Here is a 13,234-nt window from a genome sequence, read left to right as displayed (position 1 = left end):
ACTTCATGCAAAATGAGCCCCCTGAAGTACTGAGTGCATACTATACTGTACATGGACATACTGTCAGTAAGCCAACATTTCTGTATTAAACCCCCCCCCTTTTTTTTTTTTTTTTTATTGGTCTTATGTAATAATCTAATTTTCTGAGATACTGAATTTGGGAGTTTCACTAGCTGTAAGCCATAATCAACAAAATTAAAGAAAGAAATGCTTGAAGTATATCACTCTGTGTGTAACGAATCTATATAATATGAGTTTCACTTTTTGAATTGATTTACTGAAATAATTACTTTTGTATAATCTAATTTTTTGAGATGCACCTGTATATCATAAGACATTACAGCCGGTTATAGTAGGTCAGTATTTCCTGAGTAGGGCTTTGATACGACAAGAGCTCTAAAAATTGAACGAGTTGTAAAGTAAGCAGAACACACCCTGTTGCTATTTGATATCAGGGCTCAGTGCATCGGACTTGGGAGAGTACATTGTACCTTTAGCCGAACAAGCCGTACAATGATGTACTGTAGTTAATAAGTTGGTTATACACACAATACAGATCTAAACTCACTGCAATGGAATTTGGCAAAGAAAGGCACTAAAGTGTATCTGTAAAGCAGGAGCATGGTAGTCAGCGAGATGGATTGCATTTGCATGACAGCTTTGTTCCCCACAGATCCACATAAAAGCATAGGGATTTAGGCAGTGAACAAATTGTTTAAGCTGGCCATAGATGGATCGAAATTCTGCCGGATTCAGCAGGCACTGGCTGAATTTAGATTCATCTATGTGTGGGCTGGTTGTACAGAATTGGATCTCTCAACCGTACAACCAGACTGCTTTGAAAATTTTCACTTGATCAATGCCGCCAACTACAGCTGGCAGTGCTGATGCCAGTATTCTGATGGTGGGCACGTCTCTCCGCTGTCAGAATATAATCGCTCTGCCTGAAGGGATCCACCTCAAATGTATGAATGGGGGGAAATAATATATTTGCTTTCTCTCAACCCACTGGATAAATGAAAGAAAATTAATCCTGTATGGCCTGCCTTAGTCACCAATCTAAATAAGCCATTGTACTTACTGATCTGTACAGCCTCATATCTGCAGGTCACGTGATCAATCTCGGCTCCACAGCAATGCACGGACTTGCCAGTGGGCATGTTCAGTGTCAGGGCATTTACATCAGGACTGATTAGTCATGTTTCTGCCCAGCGCCTGCATTTCCATGTCAGTGAAACACTCTCAGACTCAGCAGCAGACATCAATTCCTCTTCTCCCCATCTGAGAGCAGGAATGGGCGGGGGATCGGCTCTGCGGTGACTAAAGAAGATACAGGCCTGTATCTTTAGCAGGAAGATGCAGGATGTAAACTGGGGGTCTCAAACTGGTGGCCCTCCAGCTGTCGCAAAGCTACATGTCCCATCATGCCTCTGCCTGTGGGAATCATACTTGTAACTGTCAGTCTTGCAATGCCTCATGGGACTTGTAGTTTCTCAACAGCTGGAGGGCCGCCAGTTTGAGACCCCTGATCGTAAACTGACCACGGTAGCATGGATTGCCTGCCATACTACGGTGGTCAGTTTGGTCGGTTTACTTGTAGGGGGACCCACACAGGCTGGATCAACCAGGCATATCAGTGCAACTGCAGCTAGAAATAAAATACATAAATGAACAATCACATTGAAGTAATTTTAAAGAGACAGTGCAGTATTTTTTATCTTTACCTTTACAAACACTTGTTCCCTTCTTAAAGTGGAAGTAAATGCAAAACCAAAACTAAACTTCAGCCAAACTAATGAAGCCTTAGATTGCATCAGTGGTCTTTTTATGCAGGAAAGAGGGAAAGCGGATATACTCCTGACACTACCTGGCATCTGCTTATGAAAGAGGAAACCGCAAAAAGATCTTATAACCTTTCCATAACTTTCTTTCCCTAGACCAAGAAACAGCTTCTTGACCTTGCTGATCTAATGACCACAAACATTTTCAAAGCACAGCTATAGTTTTCAGCAAACTTTAAGCAACTTTGCTGAAGCTTTTAAAGCAGCGTTTAGCACTCATTTGGGAATCTTAAAATGGGTGGGTGCTGGTTATCTCCAATTCTAAGCCTAATCTTATCTAACTCTGTAAAGAAAAGTTTGTTATACTTATTCTGCCTCCAGTCCAGTTCCAGGCTGAGCTGTTAGCAGCTTCTTCGGTGTGTAGGAGAGGCAGCTTACAACGGAGGCCCCATAGTAAGTCTATGGGTGACAACACTTCACAGGCATTTTCCAGCCATTGTCTGCTTTCTCCTGCATACAGGGGCACATTTGGAGATTGGACCGGCTGCAGAATAGGCAAGTATAGCAATCTTTTCTTTACAGGGTTAGCTAGATTAGACTTAAAATGTGGATGGGAGTAGATTTAAAGTTAGTTAAGTTTTGCCTCTTATTTCTACATTAATAGTAATGATACATGATATGTACTGTTTAAAGTGCTTCTGATTTATCTTGGCCTTCTTTTTTTTTTTTTTTTTTTTTAGGCCCTGTACGTACGGCTTTAGTTTGCATATTAAGCTTTACCAAAGCATTTGCACAGCTTTTAGTGGAGTGTTCTTGAAGCCTTTAAACCAGCACTTGTGGGAGATTAAAGGCAGACCACAATGGGAGTACTGACTTTAAATAACCTGCTAGCTGACTTCAGTAAGCTTTGGTGCTATTTGAAACTTGCTGGAAGCTTGCTTGTTAAAGGAGATACCCATCACTCGTCTTTTAAGATTCCCAGATAAGTGCTAAAGGCTGCTTTAATAGCTTCAGCAAAGTTGCTTATAGTTTGCTGCAAGCTATAGCCATGCTTTGCAAATGTTTGCTGTCATTAGATCAGCGAGGCCAGGAAGCTGTTTTTTTCGCCTAGGGACAGAAAGTTATGGACAGGTTATAAAACTTGTTTGCTGCTTCCTCTTTGAGAAGCAGATGCCAGGGAGTGTCAGGATCCACGTTACCTTTTTGCGGCATAAAAAGACCACTGATGCGATCTAAGGCTTCATTTGTTTGGCTGAACTTTGGACAAAAGACCTGGCATGATAATTGGATCATGCTTGTATGGCAGTCTGGTCCTCTAATTGCTGTGACAAAGTTGGGCTGCAAAACCTCTCCAACAGAACCATGTTGAATTTGGGGTCTGTAAATTTTCTGTTCATCAGTCCTAGGCATGTTGGAAGAGGAAAGCATTAAATTAATCTAGCCATAATAAGTGTTTTTCTCTTTCGTTCATTGACGGACACAGCATCTTCATCTTGACCTTAGGCTTATATTGCCCCTTCAGGAGAGGACTAGGCAGAACATGTTAAAAACAGCACAGTACCGCCCAGGGGGTGGTCCTACTGGCTATAACCCCTCACACTGCATCCAGCAGCTCAGTTTTTTTTTCTGCCTAGTGTAGGAGAAGGACTTGGCTCCCGGTGGGACCATTTGGTTCTGGGAATTTTTTTATTTTTTTATGCATTTATAGATCACAGGAATCAAAATCAACAGCCGGGCTGGGTAGGATAATATAGATCCTGGTAGTCTCCTCAGCCTGGCCATCGAGCGTGAGCAGGCCTTAGCTACACGCTGGGTCGGCCACGACATGCCCTGTCTGATCCAGGGCACACATATGACCGGGCTACTGCTGTTCGTGTTAGTGTGCCGTAGCAGACAGCCACCCCGTACTGCTCGGCTGATGGGTCTGTCTGTGGAATGCGTCCAGCAGTCCCTGCAGGAGGGGTAAGTATAGTTCCACCTGTCTTGGCAGGATGGAGCAGCTGGACATTCCCTGGGAGGTCGACTAGGGGGCTCTCACTCTCTCTTCTCTCCCTGCCCCCCCACGCTATGGGCTGCTGTGTGACTGGGCATATGGGGGTGCGGTGCACGTACCTTGGTGTTGGGGGTCCGCTCGTTCTCTTCCCTTTTCTGGAAGTCCGGTGGCCATTTTCCCGGAGCCCTCAGATGTTTTTTCCTGAGACAGCCGGCGTCCATTTTCTAGTAGCCTCAGCTTGTTTTGCCTCTAGCGCTGGGTGACTGTTTCTTTCTAGAACAGTGTGTTTTTTACATAGAACGCCTCGTGACTGACACAGGGGAGAGCGGACAGCAGCAGCACAGCATAGTACCTGGGTCAGGGTGGTGAGTCCTGCAGGGAGCCCCTCAATCTGTGACTGCTAGGAAGGTGGACATTTTGTGTGACTTGCCTTAGGTCCCTAAGTGGTGACAAGCGAGTGTGGGTCAGCATGGCATCAGAAGCTAGTGCTTCTTCCCCAGACTCATCGCAGGAAAAAGCGCTTGTAGGAGCACTTATTATTTATTTATTCAGGATTTATATAGCGCCAACAGTTTGCGCAGCGCTTTAACTTATCACAGCGGTGCGGGATACCTTAAAGATGGAGGCACTGAGGGTCTTCACCAAGGCTTTGCTAAGGCAGCGAGGGATCGCAATCATGGGTTACCTGGACGGCCTCCTTCTGAGAGCCGCTTCCGCCTCAGAATTAAGGGAGGATGTGGCAATCGCCATGCAAACTCTTTGGGAGTTTGGGTACTGAACCTCCAGAAGTTGGCGTTGGTGCCGACTCAACGCCTGGAGTACCCGGGCTTGCTTCTGGACTCCTCAGAGGCAAGAGTCTTTCTCCCTTCGTACAAGCTGCAGACTCTTCAAGCTGCAGTGAAGTTGTTGGTGTCCCGCAGGTGGTCATTGCTGTGTTTTTGCATGCGAGTCCTGGGTCTCATGGTAGCCACTTTCGAGGCAGTCCCGTATGCTCAATTTCATACTTGAGTCTTGCAAAAGGCGATCCTGTCCAAATGGGACAAATCTCAGTTGTCCCTGGATTGTCAAATTCGGGCGAGCCAGCTAGTCAGGGATTCCCTGCTCTGGTGGCTGAGGTCGTCGGCCCTTCGGTCAAGGAAGTTGTTCCTTCCTCTTCATTGGATGGTGATCACAACTGACGCCAGCCTGACCGGTTGGGGCGAAGTTTGGGGCGTACAGTCGGCCTAGGGTCGCTGGACGCAGGAAGAATCCTGCCTGCCGATCAATGTGCTGGAGCTTCGGGCGATCAGGCGGTGCCTTGCCACATGGTCAAAGAGGCTCCAGGGGTGTCCTGTCAGGATCCAGTTGGACAACACCATGGCAGTGGCGTATGTCAGTCAAGGATTAACAAGGAGCTTGGCTGCAGCACTGGAGGTCACTCACATCCTACGGAGGGCAGAGCGGTGCGTGTCGGCTCTGTTGGCCGTGTACGTTCTGGGTGTAGAAAATTGGCAAGCATACTACCTAAGCCGTGAGATGCTGGATCTGGGGGAATGGTCGCTGCATCCGGATGTATTTCAGCTCTTTTGCCTAAGGTGGGGCACGCCAGATGTGGTTCTACTGGCCTCTCGACTCAATCGGAAGGTACAGAGGTTTGAGGCCAGGTCAAAAGATCCCTGGGTGGACGTGGCAGATGTGACTCCATGGAGCCGTTATCGGCTGATTTATGCCTCACCCCCCAATCAAACTTCTACCATGTCTGCTTTGCAGAGTGAAGGCCGAGGAGATTTCTGTGATTCTGATTTCCCCAGATTGGCATCGGCGTCTGTGGTATGCCGACATAGTACGAATGGTGGTGCCTTGGCTGCCGACGCGAGAGGACCTCTGTCGCAAGGTCCAATACTTCATCCTGCTTTACCGTCGCTGGCTTTAACACCATGGCTGTTGAAAGTGAGGTGCTAAGGGACCAAGGTCTGTTGGATTTGGTAATCTCCACTGTGCTGGGGGCACGGAAGTCCTCTTTTTTGAACATTTATCATTGTACATGGAAGGCCTACATCTCCGTGTGTGAGGAGATGGGGTGGCGTCCGGCATATACTCAGTTTCCAGGATCCTGCTGTTTTTGCAGCGAGGAGTGGATCAGAAAATTGCCTTAAGCACCATTAAAGGGCAGATATCCGCTTTGGCTGTCTTTTTTTCAGCGACCCTTGGCAACTCATTCATTGGTGAGTACGTTTGTTCAGGGGGTTCAACATGTGGCCCCTCCGGACCACCGCTGCCTCCGTGGGATTTGAATCTGGTGCTCTCGGTGCTTCAGAAACCACCGTTTGAAAACATTAGGGAGATCCCCTTATTGGCACTCTCTCAGAAAGTAGTCTTTCTAGTGGCCATTACATCTGCCAGAGGTCGGAGGTCGGACTCGCTGTTTGTCTCGGTTGCTGGTCTGAAGAAGGGCCTGGCGGTCTCGTCGGCCACCATTTGTCGGTGGATCCAGACAGATTGTGGTTCAGACTTATGCCATAAGGGGTCGTACGCCTCACTTTCCTGTCACGGCGCATTCTACCAGGGCAATTGGTGCCTCTTGGGCTTTCTGACATCAAGCGTCTGTTTCTCAGGTGTGTAAGGCAGCGACCTGGTCATCTGTTCACACTGTCACTAAATTTTAGGAGCGCATCTTCAGATGCTTGCTTCGGCCGCAAGGTTTTGCAGGTGGCTATTTAAGGTTGCAGCTCCTCCGTTGAGGAGCACTGGTTGTTACGGGTGGAGTTATTTTCTTGCTGTTCCCACCCGTTGTTCTTTTGAGACTGCTTGGGGACGTCCCTAATGTCAAGATGAAAATGCTGTGTCCGTCAATGAACGAAAGAGAAAATAGGATTTTTGTACTCCCTGTAAAATCCTTTTCTCAGAAGTTCATTAACGGACACAGAACCCACCCCTCCTATAGATATTTGTACTTTTTTAACAAACTGAGCTGCTGGATGCAGAATGAGGGGTTATAGCCAGTAGGACTACCCCCTGGGCGGTACTGTGCAGTTTTGCTGTTTTTAACATGTTCTGCCTAGTCCTCTCCTGAAGGGGCGCTATAACCCTAAGGTCAAGGTGAAGATGCTGTGTCCGTCAATGAACTTCAGAGAAAAGGATTTTACAGTGAGTACAAAAATCCTATTTTATGTTTTTCTTTTTGTTTTTTCCTGGTGAACTACAAATACTAAATCTTCATTATACGGAGCCAGCCCTGTAGTTCTTAGTGAGCTTTGATAGTGTTTTCTCTTTTAGGTGGATTATGAGAGTGAAGAGGAGGAGACCCCGGAGGATGAAGAGCCGAAGGATGACGAGAACAAGCTTCAGGAGGAAGAACCTGAAGACTCTCAGCTGCTTAATGAGGAGGAAACCACTTCATTACCCTCGGCAAAATCCAGAAAGAAAAATAATCAAACAGGCCTCACCAAAGAAGTGCTGGCAGAGAATCGGATCAATGATGTCCTGAGCCTCAACACTGCCATTGAAGAATACTCATATGATACTGACAAGAGCCTGTGGTGTGAGGTACGATCAGGTTTATATATTCCTAGTATTGTTCCTGAGTACAATACTCCATGGGTACAGTGAATAAAACTTATAGGGTGATCAAAAGAAACTGACTGGATTCCCCCATCCACACATTCAAGGTAGAATGTTCTCCCCGCTGTGTTCTTGTATTCTGACAGCAGGGACTGCCCTGCTGCCAGAATACACTGATCAGTGCTGCAACCGATGCAGTGCTGTTCGAAGAAAATCTTTCCAACATCCCTGTTCAAGAGCAGTTGGTCCTTTGATCAACTTCTGTGGAACTGGAATGGCCATAGGTGGATTGAAATTCAGCCAGTCTCCCTGCTTCCCAGTTTAAATCCGTCTATTTCTAGCTTGATTGTTTAATACAAGACAAACAATCCTGGGAGTTGTAATACAATCCGTTCTGATGTCTCCTTCATCCTGTCTTTCTCCAACATTCCTGGCACTGTCTGTTGTTGTGCCCGTCGATTCATCTTCTTGCTTTGGGGTTTGAAGTTAGTTAGGTTAGTGCAGAATGATATGTGCAGCTAGGATAGTAAAGGCACAAACAAATGTATTAAAATGGCACATATTGCACATAAACATATGTTGCTGGGAAGTTGGGCATTAATACACGCGTGTTTGCTTTAAAACCCAACTTCAGGAATTGAAGGGGGGGGGGGACATCTTTGCAATGTTGCACCGACTATGTTGTCATTATGGAAGCTTATGGTAAGTTTCTTTGCCATGTTGTATGTGCTATGGCCAATGTGTCTCGGTAATGCAGTGGTCGTGCTATTCAACACCACCTTGATCAGTGGCCATTAATGCATAGATGTTCAGAGCAAATTTGAAAGTGTTGGGTGTGAACCGACAATAACACATCTAGTTTATAAAAGGAGAAAATCCCTGTGCTGCCAAAGATTATATATATATATATATATATATATATATATAATAATGTGTGCATATATATATATATATATATATATATATATATATATATATATATTGTATATATATGCACACATTATAATATATATATATATATATATATATATATATATATATATATATATATATATATATATATATATATATATATATATATATATATATATGAGAGAGAGAGTTCAAAGGGTGAGGTGGACGTTGGTCATAATAACATGTGCAAAGCAATCAAGCCTTCCCAATGGCTTATATCATAGGAAAAAAATCAAGAGGGATTGCTGCACAAAAAAATGTTTTAATGAAAAATTTAAAATCTCAAAAATATACAAGCAGTCATAGCAGTAACGGTTTCAGGCTAGTACATACAAGGTTCAATTTATATAGAGAGAACTTATCTGCACTATATTAAACAATCAAACAGCTTGTCTAGAATAAATCACTGGATCATGGTTAGCAAAAATATTATAGTAAACTAGATAATATAGTATAACATGAAATAATCCTGGAACAAGAGATCAACAGGTGTAACAGCATTCCCACAGTTCAGATTGTATCAATCGATCAGGAATCCTATAGAAAATAAAAATGAAAGAAATAAAATATATATAATAAATAATGCACACACAAACATACAGTATATGTAATTATTATACAAATGTATAAATAAAAAGAAAAAAAAGTTTGAAGGATTGCTGCACTTAAAATTGCATTTGTTCAATAATTTCAAAAACAGTTACATAGTAACGTGTTCAGAGATTTCCGTTTTGGGCTCACATGCTTACACCCTTCCTCAGATCAGATCAGAACAGATCTAACATCACAATCACATTCATGAGAATTCAATTTTTTTTCAAATAATCACACATGGAATCGATTAGTATGTGTTGATTTTTTTTTTTTCAAAGCCACTGATACAGATATGGTTAATCAAGCAGACATTCATCTCACTATTCCATCTGAAACCATCACATTGTTAATCTGTCAAAGAAAGTATATGAATATCATGATGTATATATCCAAAAATAATATTATGTATAACGAGAAATAATTGCACAGATCCAAATCAAGTGCCTATAATTATTATTGCAGTGCTACTATCATAAAGTTTACGATTGTGGTGTGAGGTGTTTTTATGATACAACATAGCAAGATTTTCATCTGAGGTTTCTGGTACTGTTTTTACATCATCTGTCAATTACTTACTCCTTATGTGTACTATATACACTTGAAAGCTGATCATAAACTTTGATAGTAGCGCTTCTCTAATAATTATATGCACTTGATTTGGATCTGTGCAATTGTTATTATCTTTTTCTTGATACTTATGCGTTTGCATTTTAAGCGGCAGCTGTTTTTATTACTATTAATATTACACAGTGATGACATTTATTGTTACAGTTGTGGAAGCTCTGGTCATTGTATGAAACCTGACATATCCTTAGCGCCGAGATAGTGGAAGGAGGCCGTTATTCACTGTATTTTTTTAGATAACAAAAAAATAGAATGAGTATAAATCTGAAAAAAATAAAATAAAAAAGGGAGAAGGAATATTACTAATCAGTTATACAAACAAGTATAAATCTAAATCTGTGTTTAGACCTTTCAGAGCAATAGTATTAAGGAAATGTGTCCAATAAACCTCATGTTTTCTTAAAACCAGCTCCCGATTCACCCCCTCTCCTATTTTTACTAATGCCTTCCAACACCATATATTTAAATGGGAAATTGAATGTCCCTTCCCTAAAAAAGTGTCTAGCCAGGGGTATTTGTATTAATTTGTCTTTAATCGAGTATTTATGCCTAGCTATGCGGTCTTTAACCTTTTGAGTTGTTTCTCCAATATAAACTAGCCCACATGGGCATTTTATGGCATAGATCATATAAGATGATTGACAGGTGTAGTGGCCTTTAATTGAAATATAAAAACCTTTGTGGGGTGTGAAATACTTTTTCCTTTAATCATTGAATTACACTGAATACATGATAAACAGGGATACGATCCCATGTTTCGTGGTCCCAAAAAAGTTGTTTTAGGAGAAGCAAAGTGTTGATCTGATCTTACTAAATGGTCTCTCAATGTCCTAGATTTTCTATAGGATGGTAGCTGTGGGTTAGAAAATTCATCTATAGTGGGATACCTTTCTCTCTATAAGCTCCAATGTTTTTTAATAATAATAAAAATATCATAAGAAAACTGATGAAATTGTGTTACAAAAGGAATTATTTTAATGTGTCTATTGCTGAGCCTACTATTATTTAGATTTAGACCTTCTCTTTTTACTGCTGCTTCTGGATAATTTCTACTAATTTAATTTCTATTTAATTTCATCTCCTTTTGACATTGTGTATCACTGACTATTCTTTGCATTCTCATTAATTGACTCCTGGGGACAGAGTTGACGACTCCTTAAGGGTGAAAACTGTCATAGTGTAACAATTGGTTGCGATCTGTATTTTTAACATACAGATCACTTTCAATTTTGGTCTGATTCACTTTCAACATGGTATCCCAGGAGGGAATTCCATCCTTGTTACATGGGGCGTATCCAGCCTCTATACCGTTATTCCCCATGAATTGGGTATGGAAGCATGTCGACAGCTCTTGGTACAATCACATTGTTACAATGATCTCGACAAATTGCTTTTCTCTTGGAATTACTAAAATTTGTCCTTGAGAATTCTTTTCTCTTCAAGGAAACCCATTATCTACAGCTTAAAGGAGCAGCGATGGGTTCCAATTTCGCACCCCTATACGCAAACTCATTTATGAATATGATTGAAACAAAATACATTTTGGAACACTGCCGGGGATGGTACAGATTTACAGATGACGTGTTTGCTGTGTGGGGTGGCAACATTGGAACCCTTTAATGATTTGATCAATATCTTAATTACCTTATTCCCAGTTTGAAGTTCAATATGGCACACAACAGGGCGGTGTACCATCTGTCACATACTTTTTTTGACAGATTAACAATATGATGGTTTCAGATGGAATAGTGAGATGAATGTCTGCTTGATTAACCATTTCTGTATCGGTGGCTTTGAAAAAAAAAAAAATCAACCCGTGAAGGACTACAATTGTACTAATGAGTAACCACATAATTGATTCCATATGTGATTATTTGATATGTGATTGTGTTGTTACATGTGTTCTGATCTGAGGAAGGGCGTAAGCATGTGAGCCCGAAACAGAATTCTCTTTAAACACTTTACTATGTAACTATTTTTAAAATGATTGAACAAATACAATTTTAAGTGCAGCAATCCTTCAAATTTTCTTCTTGTATGTATGGTCGGTGGGAAGACCAGATTGCTTTTCACTAAATACAAACCGGGTTCGGCTCTCCCCGGCTACATTGAATGAATGAATATAATGTGTGTGTAGACTGCTGCATTCACCTAAATGTATTCATCCATTAGATAACTTACAGCACTACATTTTCATATAGCTTTAATAAAAACACTTCATATATGTAATCTTCATAAAACAGTGAAAAGGTAATAAAGAACACACTATGTGAAAAATTCATATAAAACCAAATAACATGAAGGAATAAATTAAATCTTTTATTATAGGATAAATGCTGAGAGTTCTAATATAATCACCCCTCCACCCATGAAATAGAGGAACTGTCTTGGCACTTCACTGTTTGGACCATCTTGAAATGTATTTTTCTCTTTGCACAGCTAGTGCACGAAAAGATAATGGCAACACAAGCCGAGAGGTGTGTTTACATACCAACCTCAAGTGATCACCATAATTGTGTGTCATGGTGATAACCTGTTCACAGTATGCCGTTTCTTCAGACTGCATGCGCCATGGTGGATGAAGTTTTTGTGCGGTTTTTCCCACCCCTCGTTTGGCACTGCTTGGGGACGCCCCAATGGCTAAGAGAGGAGCTGTGTTGGTGGGTGAATATAAGAGAAAATAGGATTTTTTGTACTCACCGTAAAATCCTTTTCTCTGTAATTCACCGACCGACAGCACCCACCCCTCCTTTTATCTTTACGTTATACTGCTTGCTGATGTACTGAGGTCTGTCTGCAGACGGAAGGGTTGTTACCCAAGGGACCGCCCCCCCGGGCGGAACTAAGAGTTCTTAGTGTTGTGTTACAACTAATGCCTAGTATTCTCCTAGTGATAAGGCTAAATTGGGTCTGGGTGTTGAGGTTTGTTGTGACCCTGGTCATGAAGGGGTTAAAGTAAGATGTTAACATGTCAGCATTTCGTGAACGCAGCCTCCTTGCATTTAACTGAATTTATGTATACCTAAACTTTTCCTCTTTCTTTTTCCTACCGAATGTTTTGTCAAAATATGCTTTTTGTCTGATCACTTAGGGACACTAAAAGTCTCATGTGCAGAATGTTTGGTCACTGACGAAGAAAATGTGGGCCAGTCCAGAATAAACCCTACTACCAGCATGCCTTAGTGGATTAGTATCACAAGAGGAAGGACATCTTTTTTGCTAGCACCTTTTTTTCTTAATTTTTTTTCTTCGATCAGTCAATGTCCCTGCAGGAGCAGTGTCCCCTCTTTTGTAGTGCTCTGGCTTGGCTGCCTTTAGATTAGCTTTTAAAGTTGCCCTTAATATCACTTTAACCTTTTGTGGACATTTAGACCGCTAAAATCCCTGATGCATGGGTTCAGAAATTGATATTCTAGAGATACAAGTTGGCGTTTCACTCCAAGCCCTAATCTCTAAACTGCACAACTTGGCAGACCTCCATCCAGCCCTATGGGTCTTCTGGACTAAAGTGTCATTGCCCTAGTTCCTGTGACAGAGCAGTTCTGTCACAGGAACTAGGGCAGTGCAGTTTAGGGCTCAGTCAGACAATATAGCCCAAACATTACAGTGCCTCAGATGGATCCTAAACCAGAGTTTGGAGTGTCTGGATATAGTGCTGGACACAGCTAAGGTCCCAGTTTGTTTCTTAGGAGAAACTTTAGATTCTCAGATTTGAGTTCTATGGTCCAGGAATTGTCAGACTTCCCTC

At 42.1% G+C, this 13,234-nt stretch overlaps 1 protein-coding gene across 1 annotated transcript in view; it reads left to right on the top strand.

Moving 5' to 3' along the window:
- POLR1A (RNA polymerase I subunit A) overlaps nucleotides 1–13,234 on the top strand; it is a 183,606-nt gene that overhangs the window by 151,094 nt on the left and 19,278 nt on the right. The window contains exon 30 of the mRNA XM_077477963.1: nucleotides 7,030–7,299. Within this exon, the coding sequence (XP_077334089.1) occupies nucleotides 7,030–7,299 (270 nt within the window). The remainder of the gene's footprint in view (nucleotides 1–7,029; nucleotides 7,300–13,234) is intronic.

The sequence above is a fragment of the Lithobates pipiens genome, unplaced genomic scaffold (assembly GCF_037356315.1).
Source record: "Lithobates pipiens isolate NorthernLeopardFrog02 unplaced genomic scaffold, aLitPip1_a1.2 Scaffold_13, whole genome shotgun sequence".
Lineage (NCBI taxonomy): Eukaryota > Metazoa > Chordata > Amphibia > Anura > Ranidae > Lithobates > Lithobates pipiens.
The sequence above is the reverse complement of the archived record's forward strand: the minus strand, read 5'-3'. Positions and strand labels throughout refer to the sequence as shown.